We start from the raw sequence: 24,348 nt of genomic DNA, 5'->3' as shown, positions 1-24,348 counted from the left end.
ATAGTTCAGAGTTATCTTTACACATAAACACACTGATACGTGTATATACATATATACCACATCCATAATCTATATATGAGTGTTAGATTGTGAAAAAATGTTTCAGTGTGATCCCAGTTGTGTGAACATTGATCTTTGGTTTTATTTCAGTTTTCCTTCCACTTAATAATTTCCCAGTCTTTTCAAGACATCATAATTTTCTAGCTATTATTTTATATATATGAATATATATAATATTATATATATTCATATATATAAAATTATATATATTCATATATATAAAATTATATATATTCTTGATTTAATCATTCTGTATATACACATATAGGTATATATGTGTATTGGCACATATATATATTATACAATCAAATAATCAGATCTCAAATTCCTTTTAGAATTAAATGCAATATGAATGAATGACTCACCTATCTTTTGCTTCATTTACTACTCTGACTTATTTTGACTACCTTTAGTTTCTACAGTTGTTGTCTACACACACACGCACACATGTAGATATATTAAATTGCATACATAATTTGAAAGAATGATAATGAACATCTTTAGGAATTTTTGTTTGCTCTCTCTACTGGAAGGTTGGGACAGAAGCTTATGAGTCAGGTTCTTTTTCAACCAACATTATATTGTTGAAATTTATCTATGTTATGTGTAGTTCTTTCTTTTTCATTCTTGTGGCTGATAACAGTCCATTGTATGAACATACCACAATGTATTGATCTATTCTAATGTTTTTTGATCTTTGTGTAATTCTCAGCTTGGAGCTGTTATAAGTAGAGCTCCTACAAATGCTCTTGTTTATGTGGTTTGGTACATTTCTATAGGCATAAACCTAGAAGTGGAAATGTTGGGTCTTCGGGGATATATATGTTCAGCCTTTGTCAATATAGTCAGGTAACGGAAGTACCTGGGAGTATGTGAGAAATGCATTCTTTTTTTTTTAAATTTTTTATTTTTTATAAACATATATTTTTATCCTCAGGGGTACAGGTCTGTGAATCACCAGGTTTACACACTTCACAGCACTCACCAAAGCACATACCCTCCCCAATGTCCATAATTTCACCCCCTTCTCCCAACTACCCTCCCCCCAGCAACCCTCAGTTTGTTTTGTGAGATTAAGAGTCACTTATGGTTTGTCTCCCTCCCAATTCCATCTTGTTTCATTGATTCGAGAAGTGCATTCTTTTAAAGAAGCTGGAATGTCATTTGTCATAGGCAACTTTAAAATGATCATTGCCAGATTGTTTCCAAAATTGTTACTACTCTTTTGGATAATTCAGTCAAATACATTTTAAAATATATTTCTAATCTTAGAAAATGTTTTCACATGTGGAAAAGTACTCTCGTTTTTACTTTTTAAAAAAATTGAGGTTAGTTGACACACAATGTTCTGTTTCAGGTGTACAATTTAGCAATTTGAGAAGTTTATACATTATGCTATGTTCCCCACAAGTGTAGCTGCCATCTGTCCCATTACACTGCTATTACGGTATTGTTGACTATATCCCTTGTACTCTGCTTTTTATTCCTGTGATTTACTCATTCCATAACTAGAAGCCTGTATCTCCCCCAGCTTCTTTACCCATTTTGCCCAACACCCCATCTCCCTTCCCCCTGGCAACTATCTGTTCTCTATTTATAGTTTTTTTTTAAAGATTTTATTTATTTATTTGACAGACAGAGATTATAAGTAGGCAGAGAGGCAAGCGGGGCGGGGTGGTGGGGTGGTGGGAAGCAGGCTCCCTGCTGAGCAGAGAGCCCTGTATGGGGCTCAATCCCAGGACCCTGAGATCATGACCTGAGCAGAAGGCAGAGGCTTTAACCCACTGAGCCACCCAGGTGCCCCTATTTATAGTTCTGATTCTGCTTTTTTTTTTTTTTTTATAGATTCCATTTTTGAGTGGGGTCATATGAAATTTGTCTTTTTCAGTCTGACTTATTTCACTTATCATAATACCCTCTAAATCCATCCATGTTGTCGCAAATAACACAATCTCATCCTTTTTTATGGCTCTGTAGTATTCTATTGTGTGTGTGTGTGTGTGTGTTTGTATTCCATGTTTTCCTTATCCATTCCTCTATTGATGGGCACTTAGATTGTTTCCATGTCTTAGCTATTGTAAACAATGCTGCAATAAACATAGGGGTGCATATATCTTTCTGAATTAGTGTTTTCCCTTTCCCCGGATAATACCCAATAGTAGAATTATTGGATCATACAGTATTTCTATTTTTAATTTTTTGAGGAACCTCCATACTGTTTTCCACAGTAGTTCTACCACCTTACATTTCCACCAACAGTATACAAGGGTTCCTTTTTCTCCACATCTTTGCCAATACTTGTTGTTCTTTGTCTTCTTCATATTAGCCATTCTAACAGTTGTGAGGTGATACCTCATTGGGGTTTTTATTTGTATTTCTCTGATAATTAGTGATGTTGAGCATTTTTCCGTGGGTCTGTTGGCCATCTGTATGTCTTCTTTGGAAAACTGTCAATTCAGGTCCTCTGTAAAAATATTCTTATTTAGTCAAATATACACACATAAAAAAGTACAGACATAAGATCAAGAATGGAGAACAACTGAAACTCTAAGTTTCATCAGATCCCTAACTTTGGGAAGTTAGTGGCCCAGAACATCAGCACGTTTAGCTAAAAATTGGGAACAATTCCTGTTTTTTCCTTTTTATTACTTACTTAACTGCAGAACCAAAACCATGAAAAATTTGGTAGAATTGGTTCACTACATTATTATTTATTTTTAAGATTTTATTTATTTATCAGAGAGAGAGAGGGGGAGAGAGCAAGCACAGGCAGACAGAATGGCAGGCAGAGGCAGAGGGAGAAGCAGGCTCCCTGCTGAGCAAGGAGCCCGATGTGGGACTCGATCCCAGGACGCTGGGATCATGACCTGAGCCGAAGGCAGCTGCTTAACCAACTGAGCCACCCAGGCGTCCCTTCACTACATTATTTTAAACAAAAATCTTAAGTCTCACTTTTGTATTTGTAGTCTATTTGCAGAAAATTTATGTCTAAAGTGAAACCTATGAATTTTAACCTATAATCTCTTACTGGTTATAGCAGTCTTCTGTAGATATGACCTTTTACTTAAATAATGGAAGTTAATTTGCTTTGGTTTTATTTCATTACTTTGTCCCTGAGTTAATTCCTTGGGGGGTTTGGATACCCCAGAAATTGGCAGACTAACCTCCAGACAGCTGCTCTCCCTTGGTCTGCATGGCTGCTTGGTTATACTTAAAAAAAAAAAAAAAAAAAGAAAAGAAAAGAAAAAAAAGAAAAGAAGGTGAACTTTCTTTCCTTCCCATAAAATGAATGAGAATTGAATTCCTGTAGAGAACTTTACTTCATTTGTTGGCAGACTTTAAGCTCCTCATTCCCAAGAAGGATTGTAAAAATGTTTTATGTTCAAATGTCACTTGCCTTACTCTCTCCACTGATTTTCACCAATTTAATACCAATTCAGTTGGATCGGTGAGGGGAGATTAATTAGGAATGCATAACTTAATTGCATCAAAGGAAGCAGGGATTTTGAAGAATGTCAGTGGTAACTTCATTGCCTATCAGAATGTCATTAATGCATTTATTCCTTTGTCCTAAGAAAGAGAACACAGGGGTCATCTGCCCTTTTCAATTACTATTAAAAATAGCTGACACTATATTATTCCTGGCATAAGATTTCGTAGATAATCAACAAAAATAATTTATTTTAGTAGTGAGAGACATCAAAAGTGAGCCTTGTTTTGTTCACTGCTTTCAGACACTTAAAATAGAATAATCACCATTATCCTCATTTTCAGATTAGAAATTTGATATAGAGTGATTAAAAGTGATCATTCTGTTGTCCCTGAACTAGGGCGTAGTGAGTGATAAGAGACTGCCTTCACTAAGATTAGAGCTCTCAGCCTTCTGTCTCATTACAGTTCCATAGACAATTCCATACAAGCCATGTACAATTCTATTTTTGTCTCAGGTGAAATTGGTTTTTCTTTTTCAAATGCAAATGAAGAATTTAAGGGGAGGGTGATTCTCATATACTACTGGGTTAGAGAGTAATTTGATATACTTTCTGGGAAAACAATTTGGCAAGATCCTTGAAAACGTTTTTATATTTTACACACTAATTTTTCTCCTAAAATAATCTGTCCTCAGACAATCTGATGGAGAGAGTATTTGTTATACCTTGATTTATGAAAGGGAATACTACAAATCCAGATATCCAGTTAAATGAAGTGGTTAAGTTTTCTGATTATATGATGGAGTATTATGAATGATTCAAATTGTTTTTAAATCAGTATTTCATGGCATGGAAAATGATTATAATGTGATATTGGGTAATCATGGAAAGAAATAAAGGTTTAGAGATTCAAGTTTTATGAAAATGGTATATACATATATAAATATGTGTAAATAATGAAGAAAGCTTATGTTCTTCTTTATAGGTTTATGATTTCCTACATTTTATATAGTGGTTATTAAAATGCATTTTTTAGTGTATTCAAAGAGTTAATAACAGAGTGTAAAGCCTTCTGTGGGCTTTGTCGAGTCAGCCATTTCCTTAGGGAATCTTGATTTAACTCTTTGGTTTCTAATTAAAGTATTTAGGCTTACTTTTCTAAGCTTTAGCAACATATGTAATATTATAATGGGTGAAAGTGATGGGGAAACTGCCATTTATCAAGTATGTTCACTCCCTGAGAATATTTAGCTCAGGTGCTTTCCCTGTACACACTAAAGCTTATATTTCAAGTATGATAACTTCCTTTTGCAAACAGTAATGGGATAAATAAATATTTTTTCAATGCATCCTTATGTCTTTACCAACACACTAAAATATGCCACACATTTATTTGAAGCTGAAATTAAAGTGTTTAGAAATGGAAACATCTGCAGAGAAATCTAGGCTGTTCTATGGTGGTAGTAGTGGTGGTGGTCCCATCAGTGATTTGCTAATAATTAAACTATATTTTGATTAATAGGACCTTAAATCATTTTCAGAAATTAGCATTTATATTTCTGTATCTGCAAAGAACCAGAAAATATGAAAGAGTGCCAAATGTTGCATTTTATTCTTGGTTAAGCTTCATTGAGGAACATGGCTTAACAACTGGAACTCAAAGAGTTTTGGGTTTTGCTAGTAACATATTGAGAAGCCTGGGGCAAATCACGTAACCTTTATCCAGTACATCTGCCTTATCTGTAAAATGGGGCACTGAACTAAGAACAATGATTTTTCAAGCTATTCCTGACTGGAAGCTCCAGGGGGGCAAGGACTATGAGAGTTTTTGCTCTTGGATCTGGAGGGCTTGAATACTAGCCAGCATGTAACTAATAGATAACCAGCTATCACTAGCTCTGAGTTAAATGAGTGACTGGGTGTGCCCTTGGCATAATAAATAAATAAGTTTAAAAAAATTTATTTCTCAGATCATGGCATTCTTTTCTTTTTTCAAGGTTGGTTGTGGAATTCTAAAAGTGATTCCTTCTATAGAGCTCTAGCTCTTCCAAAGAGAAATATTATTCCTTATCTTAATTAAGAATCTAATTTATAACTATCCTGATATGAAGAGGGGATAAATAATCACTTTCAGTATGGATATTTTCTACTGAAATGTAATTTCATTCATTTATAACTACAAGATACCCATTAGGGAACCTACCCACAAGAGACTGGATATAACACTTGAGGCAGAGTTCATTGAAATTGGGACTAAAGGAGCAGGTGTTAGAATCATCTTGAACAGTAATTTTATCACTTAAAACTAAATTTTGCCTTGCCTAAGACACTTAGTAGTGCTTTCATTAAAAAAAAAAAAAAAACGACAACAACACTATACTCATATTTCAAAGACAGACACAGTATATAAGGCACATGCTCTATCCAGGGGTAGGGAAAGAGCTTGCCACTGTGTGTGACTTGGGTCTATTTCAACTTAGTTTTAACTTGTCACTTTATGACATCTGGACTTTAGTATATAGCATCAATAAAAATAATAAATGAGTCAGTGTCATAAGTGGAGTGAAACAAAAAGGGAAAAATGCACTTAAAATGTAATAAAAATCCTCTTTCAATATGTCACTGAACAGAGAATATTACTAGCATTAGAAGATTTCATTTGCTGCATGAATCCTGAAAGAAATAATTAAAAGGACATAAAATGACTGTTACCACAGTGAATCTAAAAAATTAAAAATCCTGTAAGGTAAATGAAATAGAAACAGAATGATCTATTTTCCATTAAGCTGTTCAGTGTAATGTGTATGCATGTGTGTATGTATTTTGCAATTATTTTTATTTTTTGGCTTTTCAAGCACTAATTTCATTTTCAGCTTAAGGAAAATATTAACATGAGCTAGTGCTTGAAATATCTTCAGGTTCAGTGCTGAAATATTTTCTTAATTTTGCCTGGAATCTCATCAAACAGCCAAGATACAGAATTCAGACTGGGGTGGAAAATCAAAGAAAAGCAAATTGCTTTTGCAGAGATAATGCGACAATAAACTTTGTAAGAATGCTCATGTTCAACAGGGATAATAAAGCCATTGTTTCCTTAGTCCTGCCCATGTGTAAGGCTAAACTGGGCTAAACTCAAGCCCCTTTATTTAATTCCTTCAATGGACCTATGAAATAAGGGCTATCCCATTTCACAGATGAGGTTTAAAGAGATGAAATAATTTAAGCTACAGAGTGGCAAGTGATAGATTCAGACCCAGACCCAAGTCTTCCTGAGCCGACAATCTTTTACACAACTCGACACCATAAGTTGCCTCCTAGCCTTCATGGGCTCCCTTCTCACCCAGGCCATGCCCTGCCCTAGTACATTTCTCATTGTATTTTCATTGTTTCTGCACATGCCTACCTCTCCCTACTCTATGGTTAGCTCCCACATTGCAAACATAGTGTCTCATTTACCCTTCTAGTTCCACAGGTTTAATGCAAGGGTGTGCCTCATCATAAAAGCTCAATAAGGACCCATGGAACGATTAATGTCAGAAGTCATTATAGGTTAATATAATAGAACATTGCATTATTATGGAAAAAACTGACATGGAAGGAAAGTGCAAACTGCTTCTAAACCTCTGTTAGGCATTGTTTTCCTCAAAGATGAGATTTTTTAGGATAGGTGAGTTGATCCCCACTCCCTATGGGAATTCAAAGAGTATAAAAAACCTACAGAGTAGCTTAAGTGATACAAAATAATAGGGATAGTATTAGGAAAGATTAAGGGAAGGGATATGGAAAGTATTAATAGTCTTCACATTTATGATGGATTCGTCTTCTACACAGGGAAGTGACCAACTTTTCATCGATAGTGAGCCCCAAACAAAAAGAATACTCAGGATATTTCAAGACTTGGGTAATTTTTAAAGGTTCAAATGCATGTAGTACAGGAGGGAAAACTATTTCATATTAAAACTTTATTCAGTATAACTTAATTGAGAAAGATCAGTTCAGTTTGAAAGGTTGAAAACCTTGAGAGAAAAACATTTCCGAAAAGGAATAGTTTACCAAGGGGGTTGGGTGAGGATTCTAAGCGAGTATGTATATGTATCTTTAAAGTGAGTAGCACCAATTCTGTAATCATATCTTGCTTGATGATGCTCTGATTGAATATGGTCGGTAGTGTCCATTTTAATCTGGGTCCTTAATTGCCCTGTCTGAAAGCTACAGGCAGCAAGAGCTCCCTAAACCTTAGATGGAGAGCTGTCTAAGCATGTTTCTGCCATTTGTGCTCTCTTCTGAAGGATGCCTAGAGCTTGAGTTCTCCTGTTTCCCTCAGCAGTCTTTAGGGGTCAAAGACCAGGGTGAAGGGGGGCTGTCATGCGGTAGTGGTCCCACCTTTTGGCAGTGCCACTTCCAATTGTCGAAGCCCGACAGAAGACTGGTGAATACCCTTTTCACTCCCTCGACATAAATTTATTTGTGAAATGAAAATCTTTCAGAGTGACAGAAGACACACATAGAGGGTAGAGTTCTCTCAGCCCATGCCAGCAAGTCAAGTTGCAAGGGCACTTTCGCTGACTTTGTTGTCTCGTAATTGATTCATATGAATCCACCACCAAAATGGAGTAAAGTCCATTATCCTGAATTTTGTTTCAACTCTAAAACAGAGACTAGACTGAAATGAATGTTAATGCCCTAGTTTATTTAGCTCTTGGAGGAAATTATATTAAGATCTTTTTCTGAGACCCTTCTGGACCACCTTAAGACTCTCTGCTTTCTATGGGGAGATCCATACCCCTCTCCAAACTTTACTTGTGGTGCTGTAGTGTAATAGTCCCTATACTCATCAGCTCATCTGAACGGGTTATTAGGTCCTTGAGAGGAGAAGTGTGTCTTTTAACTTTGCATTCCCAGTGTCTAGTACCGTGTGTTGCAGACTTTGTCATGGTCAGTAAATATTTATTGGATGACTTTTGTTTCCCCTGAAATAGCCATTTTCTCTTTTCTTCTCACTTATTCATTTCTCACTTTCTTCAGGTTCTCTCCATCTGTCCCAAGGACATGAGAGCTGATATCTGTGTTCATCTAAACCGGAAGGTTTTTAATGAACATCCTGCTTTTCGATTGGCCAGCGATGGGTGTCTGCGCGCCTTGGCGGTAGAGTTCCAAACTATTCACTGTGCTCCTGGGGACCTCATTTACCATGCTGGAGAAAGCGTGGATGCCCTCTGCTTTGTGGTGTCAGGATCCTTGGAAGTCATCCAGGATGATGAGGTGGTGGCTATTTTAGGTACTGTGAACTTTCCTAATGTAGTAGCAAATGTGTAACAGTTTTAGAGATTTTGCTTCTCAGGTTTCTTAAGAGAAATTTCCTCTGCTTGGTGACTTTGGAAATTGGGTCACTAATGAGATGATGAATCTTAGTGAAAACTAGTAATGCTCTTTCAGCAAAGATCATTAGTACTGGTCACAGCTTAATGAGCTGTACAAGGGTTTGATTAAACTTTCTTTGGCAGTGGTAAGACAATACTTTTTAGATTAGAGCTGATCATAGCCTAAGGTGACTGTACATCCTGGTGTTGATAAGTGTGAAGAAGATGGCTTGTGGAACTATTTTCAAATTAGCAACCTACAATGTTAGTCTCAGAGGGGCCATAGAACCTAACTCAACACTTTCCTTTAGAGATGAACAAAATGAGGACCAGAAAAGTTGAGTGGCTTGACCAGCTGGTTAGTAAATGAGTTAGGTCTTGAGTACAGATCATCTTATTCTAAATATTTCTGCCTCATTTGTCTCAGTGGACCTAAGTGATGAGCTAAAAGTGTTGAGGTAAGTGAATTTGACCCATTATATTGGAGGAATCATAATACAAGTAAATTTAGGTTTATAAAGCTGGTTCTGTCCATTCATGAGCCAAGAAAATTATTTGGCTAATAATAAAGTTCATTCTAAAATTCGGAGGCCCAGTAGATGGTTATACTAACAAAAAAAGGCAGTGATAGTATATGTAAATAACCAAATTTTTAAGAAATTACATGTTTGGGGCAAGGTAATATATATATTGGTGAAACTATATGAAATGGCATTTTTAGATCATTTCTGCTCAAATCTTTGTAGCAAGTTCATGAAGTCCACATAGATCTAAAAGGAAGCAATGAGGTCAGAAGAGAATCACCCCTTGTTTTTCTCTGAAGTAAAAGAAGTTAGAATTGCAGGATGTCAACTCCATTTTCATCATATTTTTCATGGCTCGTGTCTCATGAAAAATGAGCTCAGTTTTTAAACTACTGGATTTTTTAGCTACTGAGGTCAACCTACCATATTTTGAATGCCACTTATTTTTGTGAGTCAAAGATTGACTTATGTGTCTGAGAAGCTGCAAAAAGCAAAACCCAGCACAGAAATGAAGAACTGATTTCAAAAAGCACAATTGCCTGAAAAAAACAACAGACTTGAGAATTGAGAAGCAGTGACCCTTCGTGGGAAAATAGGTTCAGTAAAATTCATAAGAATTACAGAAAGCGGTTCAGGATTGCAAGGGACCGAATACAATTGTTTTATAAATCTCTTCTTAACTATTTAGAAATAATAGTACAGTTAAGGGGAAAGCTCTTTTAGGAATGATTTTTATTTGTGATTTTTGCAAGAGAAATTCATACAGTACCTGAGCATCAGCACTGGGTGTGTGTTTATTTTTATTTTTTAAAAGATTTTATTTATTTATTCACAGATAGAGACCACAAGTCAGGCAGAGATCACAAGTAGGCAGAGAAGCAGGCAGAGAGAGAGAGGGGGAAAAAGGCTAACTGCCTAGCAGAGAGCCCAATGTAAGGGCTCATCCCAGGATACTGGGATCATGACCTGAGCCGAAAGCAGAGGCTTTAACCCACTGAGCCACCCAGGCACCCCTGGGTGTGTGTTTAATTCCACTTGGTGTTTATTCTGCTTTGTTTCCTGGAGTATAAAGGAGTTATAGATAATCCTTCATAAAAAGTGTACGTTTTGCCAGAACAGTCCTTTGTGGTAAAACAAAGCATAAACACACTACAACCATTCTTGTTTGCTTTAAGAAGAGGATAGAACACATACCCGAAACAGGTGTATTTTCTTTTCCGGCACGTTGGTGTCAGTGGTGGGCGGAAGGTTCCGGGTACACGGTGAAGCTGGTTCTGCCTCGTGATGAATGACCTCAGCTGTGTACTCATTGTCATTTGCTTTGCCCCATTTTCTTCATCACAGCCTCACCTTGGTAACTTATTTTCTAGAAAGAAGGCTGGAAAAAGCCCCGGGTGCAGTGTCTCCGGCTTGGGTCTGTCAAGCTAGAATCATTTACGACTCAGTGAGACAGACAAAATGCATTTTCTTTCCCTTTTAAAATAAAATGGTAGCTGGTTTTGCACAACGACATAGTAAAAATGAACACAGGGCTCCTGGGTATCAGACCAGCCTCATCATACATCTGTCACATTTTATTTCTTTGTGTGCTTTTTGTTTATCTTCTTCAAAAAATCCTGGGATTCAGAGACTTTTCATTTCTTGGTTTAATGAGTCAAATTATATGTACACTTCCCTCTTCCCTGGAAAGTTTTCTTTCCTTTTTTCCATGGGCCTTAACCATAGATTAATTCAGCTAAAAGGCAGTCAGATGATTTAAAAAAAAAAAAATTTTTTTTTTGACCCGGAAGTGATCTCTGAGGGTGGAAATGCGTGTGTGAGGCGGGGAGGCACAGTGGTGGCCAAGGCTGTTGGGGGCTGGCAGGCTGCCTGGGTGCCATGGGGCCCAGCAAAGACACTATCTTATAGGATTCTGTGGTGTGGGTCAGTGATGATGTGACAGATGCGGAGATGAGCTTTGAGAACTCTGTCCCGCTGTGTAGGGCATTCTGCCAACCTGGGTTTCTTGGAGAGGCAGTGTGAGGACACTGTGCACTGGGCGTGTGGACTCGGGATGAGCTTCTGCAGGAGTGAGGGTGTGGAGCTGTGGACGGGCTGCCCTTGTGTTCACACCATGTGCCCGTCCACCCTGGAGGCAGCTGAAGCCCAGCCTGGAACCTACCAGAAAGGCCTTTCCCTACCAGCCCCCCTATTGACTTGTAGATCCTCTCTCCAGCTCCGTTTTGTGACTTCTTAGTCTTGTCATGTCCATTTTGTGACTTAGTCTTGTGGTTTCCATTGAGGATGTATGGTTTCAGGCTTCTCTAAGTTAAACTACTTTCTTTGACAATTACGAGAACGGCGGGAGGGTTAACACTCAAGATGCCTTAATAATGTTTTAAGAAAGGCAGAGGAAAAGGGAAATCCAGTAGTGTCACTCCTGATATTTGGGGCCTGTCCATTCTTTCTTGCTCCTCCTGTTTTTCTTCTTCCTCTTCTCATTTTTTTGGTAGTTGAATTTTGAAATAATTACAAGCTTAATGAAAAGTTGCAAAAATTATCAGGGTGTGGAGTTTGATATATATCTTTAGGTTTTCTGCTTTATCGAGTAAGTTGACTGGGTCTTCTGCCTGCATAAACTTTGGGAGGTATTTATAGGTTTGGTTTCAGACCACCACAAAAAAGCAGGTATCACAAAAAAGTGAGTCAAATGAATTTTGTGATTTCCCAGTGCATATGAAAGTCATGTTTACTCTATACTGTAAGTTTAAGTGTGCAATAGCATTCTGTCTAATAAAAGGATATACCTGTATTTAAAAATATTTTATTGCTAAAAATTGCTAATCATCATCTGTGCTGTCAGTGGCTCATAATCACTGATCACAAGTCACTGTAACATCTACTAATAATGAAAAGTATCAAATATCGTGGAAGTTCCTCGAGTGTGATAGAGATACAGTGAGCAAATGCTGTTGGAAAAGTGACACTGATAGATTTGCCCAATGCAGTGTTGCCATAAATCTTCAACTTGCGAGAAAACCTGGTACATGGGTGGGTGTCCATGTGTCTCACTGCTAATGTGTTTTTTCCGTGTTTCCTTGCATTTGCTATAGGTTGTGTTGTTTGGTGGATGCTGCTGTGTAATTTGGTGCATGGATATTCCTAACTGTATATCCTCATAGTGAACTGTGGCTTTCAGCATTGAGCTGTGTCCTTTTTCATCAGGTCTAATGATTCTTTGCCTTCTAAGAGTCAGAAAGAAAGAACGTATCTCACATCTGAGCTTATGTCAGAAAAACGAGACTTTATCCTGTTAGGACCGTAATCAAAGGAACGAGACTGATACAAAGCAAAGGTCAAGCAAAGCTTTATTTTGCGCCAAGCATCGAGAATCAAGGCGACTGGTTGGGGTCGCCTCTTTGAATCAAACTGACCGGTCAGGGTTGCCTCTTTATAAGAGATGGCCTTGACTGGTCAGTTTGATTCTCGATGCTTGGCGCAAATTAAAGCTTTGCTTGACCTTCACTTTGTATCAGTCTTGTCCCTTTGATTACGGACCCAACAATCCGAGTTGTCCTCTTAGGAGAAACAAGTGGGCCTTGCTGTCTTTTACACTGATTCATTTGCAAGTTGAAACGTAGAGAAGAGAGGTCATTTTATTTTATTTTTTTTTAAAGGTTTTATTTATTTATTTGACAGAGAGATCACAAGTAGGCAGAGAGGCAGGCAGAGAGACAGGGGGATGCAGGCTCCCTGCTGAGCAGAGAGCCCAATGTGGCTCGATCCCAGGACGCTGAGACCATGACCTGAGCCCAAGGCAGAGGCTTTAACCCACTGAGCCACCCAGGCGCCCCAGGGAGGTCATTTTAATTAAAATTGCCAAATGCAAAGAACAGCTGCAGTTTCATTCTTTTGGATCTTTGCCTCTAAAGTCTCTAGGTAGGCACGTAATTTTTTAGCGTGTCAAAAATGCTAAGTGTTTAATGAATAAGTTCTGAACCGTAACTAATTAATGGAAAGATAAAAAAAAATGTAGTCAACAAATACCTTCTGTTTTTAACACTGAAGGATGGCTTCAAGATGTTTTTCTAAATAGGGCAGGTGAACATAATTGCAGTTCATGTCTTTTTCCAAGTTGAAGTTCTTTCAGTTCCTACACCTCCACCTTTTTCTTTTCGACCTTCCCACTTTTTATGAAACACAAAGAATTCCAAATTAAGTTCATGATGCATACATAATATTTTATATCCTCTCATATCTTCTTGCTTTTAAGTTCTTACTCTGTAATTACTTCATGTGAACAGATTTCTTAGTGTGGCTAAAATAGCCAGGTTACTTTTAAGTGTCACCGTGAGGGATCTTGTACTGTTAAGGGCTATACAAGTGACATTTCCCTGTGAACCATACACCTGGCCCCCAAGATACTTGTTTTGCTGCACTCACCTTTTGTCTTTTCTGTGTCTACTGATATTAGAATCATCGAGTTGGGGAGTTATTAATCTAAAAACAATCTGTATCTAAGTCTTATTTATTTATTTATTTTTAAAGATTTTATTATTTGAGAGACAGTGAGTGACAGGGAGAGTACAAGCTGGAGGAGGCACATAGGGAGACGGAGAAGCGGGTTCCCCACTGAGCAGGGAGCCTGATGTGGAACTCAGTCCCAGGACCCTGGGATCATGACCAGAGCCGAAGTCATATGGTTAATGACTGACCCACCCAGGTGCTCTATATCTAAGTCTTATAATTATAAACTCAAATTCCCAAGAGAACTAGGCTCGTTTACATAGAGTTTGGATGGAGAGGTTAGATATTGTTATGGGGCTGGAGAAGGGAGTGTAAACGAGGCAGGGACAGACAGAGTTAAATAACAATATTCTAAAAAAATAATTTCCTGTACTGAGTTAAGATTTCATTTTAATTAGAATCATTTATAGACATTTTTGCATTATAAAAGAAAACTTATAAATTATGATGCTCAAAATTCAAATTCTGCTTATTTTTATTCCAAAAAGAAAAAAATCTGAGATGTGAATGAATATTTTGCTATTTTGAGAATCTGTGAAAATGTGACTTCTGTGCTACAGTTAAGATTTCTTCCTGTATACTTGCTATTAGAAGTCAAGTGTTTCTCACTTTAATCCTTAAAAGGGCTTTTCCCAAGCTGCAGACAATTATTTTCTCTTGCATCCACATTTCTGTGTTTTGAGATGTTGAATTATGAACCAGGTAGGTTTGCTGCACATATGCTGATGAACACAGTTAATTCAGACGACTCCATAAAGGTCAAACTAGTTATCTGCTTTTAAAAAATTCCATGCTTGTCTTATTTTAAATTTTTGAAGAAGTGATTACATACATCATTTTTACATGGTTCAAATTATATACTTTAGCGTTGTTCAGTCTGTAGATTTGGGGATAAAATATAAATCTTTACAATCTGGTAATTTAGCCTCAACTCCAAATTCTCTCCCCATCTTCCTTCAAAGCTAAGTCTTGTTTATTCTTCCATCTCGTAATTTCTTTATCCTGTGCTTAATATCCCTTCCTGTGACAACTGCTCATAAAATTCTGCTCCTGGGCTGTGGCTGCCATTGAAGACCTGTTAGCTCACAATCTCTCACCCGCTTCAACCTCTGATTTTCTGTTACGTGGCCGCCAAAATAATCTTTCTAAAATATAATTTATCAGGCTAGCCTTCTCATTGAGACTAACATTTTAAAATAAAAAAAAATTATATAATTTTTTTTTAATGGACTGACTTTTTAGCAACTTGGGGAGAAAATGTAGCTTCTAGGGTGACGGATGAGACTATTTTGGTCTAATCTCCTTTCCTGCCTGACTGGTGCCATTCCCATGCCCCACCGTGTTTTCACAGCATTCTCAGTTGCATGAAGATTCCTGGTACCTCCAAGTTCTCCTACTGGCAAGCTTCCTTGTTCACAACAAATCTTTCTCTTCTTTCTAGTTGTCCTGTCTCTTGCTTCCTCATGTTCTTTCATTCTTTCCCTTATCGCCCTGGTCTGGATTCGGTACCTCTAATCTGGGCTCCCGCTGCATGCCTACACAGCATTCTTAGCCATTTCTGTTTTTCTTTTTTTTTTTTTTTATTGAGAGAGAGAGAGAGATCTTGAGAGGGGAGAGGGTCAGAGGGAGAAGCAGACTCCCCGCTGAGCAGGGAGCCTGATGTGGGACTTGATCCTGAGACTCCAGGATCATGACCTGAGCCGAAGGCAGTTGCTCAACCAACTGAGCCACCCAGGCGCCCCACCATTTCTGTTTTTATCTTCTACCTGTCTCACTCTCTGTCTGCACTGTGAGTGCTTGAAACAGCTTGCTAATTTTGTATCTCTGTCATCTGTGATAGGACCCCTTAAATGGGTTCTAGGCAAGGTTCAATTATCCAGATTAGCTAGGACTTTATTTTGCCATTAAGCTGTTTTCATCATTGTGTTTGTTTAGGGCACCCATGAAAACTCTGTTGTGTTCTGTTGCCATTTTCTTTATGTCCTATTTTGAAATACTGACTACCCTCTGTTTTGTTTTCTTCTAAATGCTTATAGTAAAGTGCATGTCCCTAAGATTCTAGCTTTAGCATAGATCTGTTATGGATTGAGAAAACAATTTCCTACTATTTATCAGGCACTTGGAACAAAGAGAATATGGTGGGTCAAATGTTAAATATAGCAAATCACTTAATACTCTTTAATAAAACACTCCTTCCTTGTTCTTCATCAGACACTCCCAGTATCAGAAAAGAATCTAATTTATGCCATGGTCATTGGCCATTGTAGGAAAACTTGAAATTATATCTATGAAAGGGGACTTTGCTTTGATTCCTGAAAATGGCATCACTTTCTCCATCAACTGGAATAAGTAGTTCTGCAAATCAGAATTAATTTTATTAGAAAATGAACATTTAAGAGTTAAAAGGGGCTTAAAAAAAAGAAAATAAAATTTGTAGTTAGTAACTGAGCCCCTTACAAGGCTTAAGTAAAATTTAAAATCCATGCATACATTTTTATTTTAATATTTTTTAATCAAAAGTATATTTTTTTAAAATGTACATCAGCCCCTTTGAGAATTGTATTTAAGTACCAATAATCATCAAGTACTCATCATTTTTCGTGCATTATTATGTCAAATCATTTAATTAACTGTGAAGAGAGCACTTGCCGTGGTCATCTTACAGATGAAGAAGCCGAGCCTCTACCTTATCCGGTGATTCACCCCAGGTCGTAACTATTTTTAAATAGAATTTTGAAATTATACAATTACTTGGTTTAATCCTGACAGAAAATATAGGGCCTATATTAATGTTCCTAATGTATTTCCTTTTCTTAAAAAAAAAAAAGAAGATTTTCTAACAACACTTTCATACCAGTGTATATTATGAAACCCTTCACCAAATATTACCTGAGTATAAGATGGTTAATCAGCCATTAAGTATCTAAAAATACGGTCGCCATAGGGACAGTTAATGACCAGGCAGGCGGTTAGGAGTAGAAAGAGTGGGCTCAGAGTTATCTCAGGAGCCTTCAGAACACAAGATGGGGATCTTAAATTCTGCTTACAGGTCTTTCCTCTGGGTCCTGGAAGAGCTCAGAGTCCACCTTGTTGGTAGGTATTCAAGTGGAAATGAGACTTTCAAGGGTGCTTGGGGGTTGCAAGAATGGCCACAGATCTTTGCTGTTTCTTCTTTGAAGAGAAGGACTTTATTTCTCCAATCCTTCCATCAGTTCTGACCTTGTGACTTGTCTCAGTTTTTCTGCCGAATCCTCCCTCCTTCCCTGCAGTGCTGACTTCTCTCGACAGGGCAGGGCTGCTTGACCTGCTGTCCTACTGAGCTTCTTTTTCCTGAGGTCATGACCTCCACTTAGGGAAAGCTTCCTTCTGCATTTTCCCAACTGTCTTATACGTCCGATACATCAATGTCTTGTTCCCACTCTCCTTCCCTGCCTTCATCCCTTATTGATGTTATGATATTCTATTTTTAAATCTGCTTAGAGCTATTTGGCTCACTCTTTGTGTAAATAAAAATTTATAAGCTTAATCAGTGATTTTTTTTTTTAGTAGGTAAGAATTCTTTGCTTCTCTGAAAGTGTCTTCCAGTTTGTACCCATTATAATTGCTTTTTATTTCTTTTCAGCATAACAGTATTCATTGTTTTTGCACCACACCCAGTGCTCCATGCAATCCGTGCCCTCTCTAATACCCACCACCTGGTTCCCTCAACCTTCCACCCCTCACCCCCCACCCCTTCAAACCCCTCAGATTGTTTTTCAGAGTCCGTAGTCTCATGGTTCACCTCCCCTTCCAATTTCCCCCAACTCCCTTCTCCTTTATAACTTCCCTTGTCCTCCATGCTATTTGTAATGCTCCACAAATAAGTGAAACCATTATAATTTTTGAATTGAATGACGTTGGACATCACTGAAGATTAGCAGGCATCGATTCTAAAGGTTTTAAGAGGTTCTATTCTAACACACCTATATAATTTCTTAATTTTCACACTCATCACTGTGTTCTTTCTGTTCTTTTCCTTTAAAACATTACTGTATGAAACTTGCTGTTGGTAATAGTCAAAGTCCATTAAAAATCATATAATTCTAAAACTCATAGTGTTGTTCATTTATAAAGGAGTATTTTTGGCCATGTGTATTCACAATAAAGTTTATGAGCCTAATGCAATAATTAATCATAGTGAAGGGCTGACTAATAAAATACAAGTGAATACAAGGATTGGGTCCATTCTGTAGAAGAATCATTAGATAGACGCATCACTGCACCCCATAGGAAACGACCTAAGTTTCGAATGCTGTTTATTTAGGGATTCGTTGGCAATCCTCATCGATGAATAGCCGAGATGATTTTTATGCATTAAGTTTAATCCATTTCATTAACTTACCAAATAATGTGTTTCAAAATTTTTAAAAAGCTTTGGTTGTAAAACCAGCCCCTTTGGGGATCATAATCCCTAAACATACCATGGTCCACATCGCTCCTTTAATTGTGTTGTAACTCGTCGTCTCTGTTTTGCCTTGACATTTTCCAGTTTCCTAGTCTGTGAATCTGAAACATTTGCTCCTGTTTTCCAATCCTGTTTCCTGTGGTTTCGAAGTGAAATACTTCATAAGACTTGATGCAAAGAACTGAGAAAATATAAATAGGACAAACAACAACTTTCATGTTGAGTGTGAGCTTTTCTACTAATTTTAGGGCTTCGGGGGAAGGTTAGTTTTCTCAAGCTCTAAAATGTTTATAGCTGAGACTACTTGCACCCAGTGAGAGCTGACCTAGAAACTAGCATCAAATATTCTGTAGCCACGAAGATGAACATGAGTTCCCAGCCCTGAAATGGTGCAGTTATTGGGAGACTCCACTCATAATCCCACAGCCTCGGTGTCATGTGCATAATAGTCCTTGAAGAAGGACATTAGCCAGCTCTACTGTGGCTGTGAAATTAATTAACTGATTTACAAGACCCATCTTCCAGAAGAGCCATAAAAGTTTATTGTGAATTGAGCGACTAGAAGATGATAGAGAACTGGATAAAGCAAACACACCTTAAAATCATTGATTAGATTAATATCCAATCGATATATTGTGTATCCTAATGGAAATTCTATGTCAGAAGACAGTTAGTATTGCTTATTATGTAACGTGAATTCTGACAGTGGGAGCAGAATTATCCATATTTGTCATTTTTTCTAGGATTCTCTAAACTTTTAAGGGGAGAATCAAGGGGTAAGTTTTACATTGGTTGACTCAGTTAACTTTGCTGGTGCTTTTTAGTCTTTTAATGGGATTTGGAGTTGAGGCCCTAGATTTTAAAGTCGTTTTCTTTTACATACGGCATAGAAAAAATATTACCCTGAAAATATAATTCGATGACTTTTAGTGGGTTTACTTACTCTAGGGTTATGGTGCACAGAAACCTTGAGATTAGTTTTTGTTCATCTTGTTCTCTTAAGGGTTAAAAGAACAGATGCTGATTCAGGGTAAGTTAATCACTTGGTCTAAGCCACACCCTTACAGGTGGAGCCCCACATGTAACTTGGATCCCACATTTCCCAATTTGTTCTTCTGTGTCTTTCCCCTCTTCTCCCCTTTTTTCATTCACACTTTTTTTTTTCAGTAAATATTTGTGAACTCTTAAGATTTTTTATTTATTTTAGAGAGTGAGAGAGAGAGTACATAATGGGTAGGGGCAAAGGGAGAGGGGGAGAGGGGATCGCAAGCAGAAGCCCCATGGAGCATGGGGGCGGGCCATCGAGGAGGCTCAATCTCATGACCCTGAGATCACAACCTGAGCCAAAACCAGAAATAGGATGCTTAATTGACTGTACCACCCAGGTGCCCCATGAGCTCTTGAACTATTCTCAGCATTGGATGTTGACCTGAATGGCTGAACCAGAGAAAATTCTCTGCCCTCATAAGTTTATATTCTAGCTTCATGCTATTCTTGTCACATCACAGGCTTTTTATTTATGCATGATACTAAAAAGATAAGTAATTTAAGTTTTTGGAGAGAAGTATGGTTAGAATTTTAATTTTAGCAGTTAGGTAAAATAAAATGTATAATAAACATTTCAATGCCTCCATATTTTAAAATGGTCTATATTGGCAAGGGGAAATTGATTTATATGTGGAGTATTTTTATCTATCGATGATTCATTCATCAATCAATGAATATTTATCCATTAATCTGTAGATCTATATACACATTTTTATAATGTAATATACCTTTTTATAGATTTTTATTTATTTATTTTATAGACAGAGATCACAAGTAGGCAGAGAGGCAGGCAGAGAGAGAGGAGGAAGCAGGCTCCCCACTGATTGGAGAGCCCAATGTGGGGCTCAATTCCAGGACCCTGGGACCATGACCCAAGCCAAAGGCAAAGGCTTTAACCCACTGAGCCACCCAGGCGCCCCAGTATAATGTAATAATTTTTATAAGTATTTCTCAGTTTATTTATTTTTAATTGAAATATAATTACTATATAGTATAATATTAGTTTCAAATATCCAATACAATGAGTCTATATTTTTATACATTACTCAGTGCTCATTCAATGAATATGCTTATCATTAAATTTGGTACTGCTTATAATGCAGTTAGAATAAATGCTTACAATTAGAATTACTTTTTTTTTTTAACCCACAGTCTTTTTTTTTTTTAATTTTATTTTTTCAGTGTTCCAAGATTCATTGTTTATGTACCCAGTGCTCCATGCAATACATGAACTCCTTAATACCTACCACCGGGCTCACCCAACTTCCCACCCTCCTCTCTGCCAAAACCCTGTTTGTTTCTGAGTCCACAGTCTCTCATGCTTTGTCTGCCCCTCCAATTTACCCCAATTCACTTTTCCTTTCCTTCTCCTAGTGTCCTCCATATTATTCCTTATGCTCCACAAGTAAGTGAAACCATATGATAATTGACTCTCTCTGCTTCACTTATTTCACTCAGCATAATCTCCTCCAGTCCCATCCATGTTGATATAAAAGTTGGGTATTCATCCTTTCTGATGGAGGCAATATACTCCATTGTATGTATGGACCATATCTTCTTTATCCATTCATCTGTTGAAGGGCATCTTGGCTCTTTCCACAGTTTGGCTATTATGGCCATTGCTGCTATGAACTTTGGGGTACAGATGGCCCTTCTTTTCACTACATCTGCATCCTTGGGGTAAATACCTAGTAGTGCAATGCAGGGTCATAGGGAAGCTCTATTTTTAATTTTTGTGGAATCTTTGCACTGTTTTTTAAAGTGGCTGCACCATCTTGCATTTCCACCAATAGTGTAAGAGGATTCCCCTCTCTCCACATTCCTTCCAACACTTGTTGTTTACTCTCTTGTTAATTTTGGCCATTCTAACTGGTGGAAGGTGATATCTCAATGTGGTTTTGATTTGAATCTCCCTGATGGGTAATGATGAACATTTTTTCATATGTCTGTTAGCCATTTGTATGTCTTCTTTGGAGAAGTGTCTGTTCATGTCTTCTGCTCATTTTTTGACATGGTTATCTGCTTTTTGAGTGTTGAGTTTGAGGAGTTCTTTATAGATCTTGGATATTGGCCTTTTGTCTGTAGTGTCATTTGAGAATATCTTCTCCCATTCTGTGGGTTGCCTTTTGTTTTATTGACTGTTTCCTTTGCTGTGTGGAAGCTTTTTATCTTGATGAAATCCCAAAAGTTCACTTTCGCTTTTGTTTCCTTTGCCTTTGGAGACATGTCTTGAAAGAAGTTTCTGTGGCCGATTTGGAAGAGGTTACTGCCTGTGTTCTCCTCTAGGATTTTAATAGATTCCTGCCTCAAATTGAGGTCTTTCAGCTATGTATAGAAGAATGAAACTTGACCATTCTCATATACAAAGATAAACTTGAAATGGAATTACTTGTTTAAAATTTAGAGAATGTCACTTACACATTTCTGAAGTCAATGAATGCCAGTGGAGGTCTCTAACCTTCCTTGGAGGAATGCCTGGCTATCAGACAGTTGAGTTGTTGAACAGTGTCACTAACTAGAAGAAAATTCTGAAGTGTCCAGAAACAATTAAGATTGCTCATGGTGAATTATATATCCATTAGGGTTATTTTATGCTGAGCATATGATTACATGATAGTTTTAACCACTTTCTCAATAATAGGCACGTTTTCTATTTCCATACCAGAGTGATTCATAGTTCTCTAAGCATTTCCAAACTGTCTGTGTGGACAGGAGCCTGTAATGTTATTCCCTCGACCTCAATCTCTGTGCCTCTCTCTTTCTCTCATTTCTCTGGCTACTGCTATCTTCTTTCTCTGCTTGTCTAGCTGTCCTGAAGTGTTATAAGATGCCTTTCTTCTTCCTGTTTACTTGTTAGTTCTGGCTTCAGTCTTCATGATGAGAGCAGATACTTCCTCACCTCTGTGGTTAGAGTGTTGAAAGCATAAGTCTTTGGCACAGTGCCTTCCAGAAGATCTTTCCTGCCTGGGTAGGCTCCTTGTTTGTTCCACTCCCAAATTTTCCCTTTCCTGCAGAGGAACAGAGAATGCAGTTGAGGAGACTTCAGAAGCCACGGGCTCTCATGCAACTGTCTCCACAGAAAGTCCTTTTGGCACTTCATCTCTGAGTGTTCCTTATCCCCACCTTGTCTGGGCAGCTAAGTACTCTGGATTTGGGGTGGTGAACTGTGGAGTTCAGGTCACCAGTGGCTGGTGCTCCAAAATGAAGAGATGATTTCTGGGTAATTTGCAGAATTTAAAAAATCATCTTACTGCAGTAGAGCACTCTTCATGGAACTGTTGATAGCATAACAAACCTGAGTCTCCATGGGTTCCCCTGCTCAGCAACTTAAGCTTTATAGTTTTGATGGGGAGCACATCCCCCCACCCCTCTGGGCTGGGCCCTGAGGCCCTGCATAGAGTTTGGCTCAGGAGAGAGGAGAAGGCATCCTCAGGTAATAAGTCATGGCGAGTATTCGTCTGCCTGGAGCACAAGACTTAGTTGCTGAATAATGTATGTTTAATATATGTCAAATCAGTTCCAGATTTATAAAGGCTGGAACAGTAGATCCTTATATAGTGCAATCTACTGTCATCTCTACAGAAGGAGCAGAAGAAAGAATGAAACTAAAAAGTCACCTTTGCTCCTTCTAGTCAGAATGGGAAAAGTTATGATGGCAGAAGATAATGAAACTATTTGTTAAAATGAGATTTTTGGCTTCTCTGTTGGATTTTATTTATTCATACCACTCGGGATTTCCATCAAGAACTGAATTCAGGGTGATGTTACTTTACATATTATATGAAAGTGTTATGCATTGTTACACCTATTTGAATGGGGTTATCCACTCAAGTTCTAAATTATGCGAGTTGATAAATAGCATATATGAAACTGCGTAAAAATAGTGATTAGGATAAGAACTAGTGGAGATAGTTGAATCCATATCTTATACTATTTTCCAGGGAAAGGTGATGTATTCGGAGACATCTTCTGGAAGGAAACCACCCTTGCTCACGCGTGTGCCAATGTCCGAGCACTGACATACTGTGATCTCCACATCATCAAGCGAGAAGCCTTGCTCAAAGTCCTGGACTTCTATACAGCTTTTGCAAACTCCTTCTCAAGGAATCTCACTCTTACTTGCAATCTGAGGAAACGGGTATGTTGTGTGAATCTTCTTGCCCTTATTAGTATCTGTAGGGTTGATATGTCATGCTCTATTAGCTGAGAAGTGCAAGACGTGTTTCATTTTGCACTCGTAAGTTCTCATTCAAGTAAAGTGATGTAATTTTCTCTCTTTTTCTTTATATTTTGTTTACTTTTTAAGGAGCGGATTCCAAAGTACGTGGTTCAAGACTTGGGTCTTTATAATTTAAGTGTAAAAGGAAAAACAGGTTCGAAGAGAAACAAACTGTGCTCTAATGTAATTAGTTCTTGGGGTTTATAATAACTGCCATAAAAATAACATGAGTGTCTCTTACTTTATTATGTGGATTTTCTTTTTTTTTTTTAGGTTGGTAAGGTTAATCCAGCTCGTTGCTTATTTTATATTCCTGACTATTTAAAAACGCTTTCTCATTTAATGATCATTTAAAGTTCATAAGGCTTATTTCCCTGTGAATTCTTTCCAAGCACACTATCTTAAAAAAAATAATTAGCCACACTGACATATCCTACAAATAGGTATAGCAACTCCTAACTTTGCACTGCTGCAGCAACTATAATATTCATGGCCATTTTCTTTTTTATTGATGAGTGTGACACAAATTTAATTTGCATAAAGAAATCTCCTAGCTATGATTTATAGGTCATTGGACATAGGCTAGGACTCTTTTATTGCCAAAAATGAAATACACATTTGGGCAACTGCACTTAAGGAATTTCATCAAAGATGATTGCCTGTCTATGGTGAAGTATTTTGAAATAACAAGCTTTCCCTCCCACTGGCCCCCTAAATAGAACCTTCCCTTTGTTAACACAGAGGAAAAAAATCAAGC

At 37.6% G+C, this 24,348-nt stretch overlaps 1 protein-coding gene across 1 annotated transcript in view; it reads left to right on the top strand.

Annotated features, from left to right (window-relative positions):
• KCNH5 (potassium voltage-gated channel subfamily H member 5) overlaps positions 1-24,348 on the top strand; it is a 302,979-nt gene that overhangs the window by 225,973 nt on the left and 52,658 nt on the right. The window contains exons 9-10 of the mRNA XM_004738891.3: positions 8,517-8,769; positions 23,314-23,510. Coding sequence (XP_004738948.1) covers positions 8,517-8,769; positions 23,314-23,510 — 450 coding nt within the window. The remainder of the gene's footprint in view (positions 1-8,516; positions 8,770-23,313; positions 23,511-24,348) is intronic.

This window comes from Mustela putorius, unplaced genomic scaffold, assembly GCF_011764305.1.
Source record: "Mustela putorius furo isolate JIRA1106 unplaced genomic scaffold, ASM1176430v1.1 tig00000129_pilon_pilon_pilon, whole genome shotgun sequence".
In the NCBI taxonomy this organism is placed as follows: Eukaryota; Metazoa; Chordata; class Mammalia; order Carnivora; family Mustelidae; genus Mustela; species Mustela putorius.
Note: the sequence above shows the minus strand (reverse complement) of the source record. Positions and strands in the feature narration are given on the sequence as shown.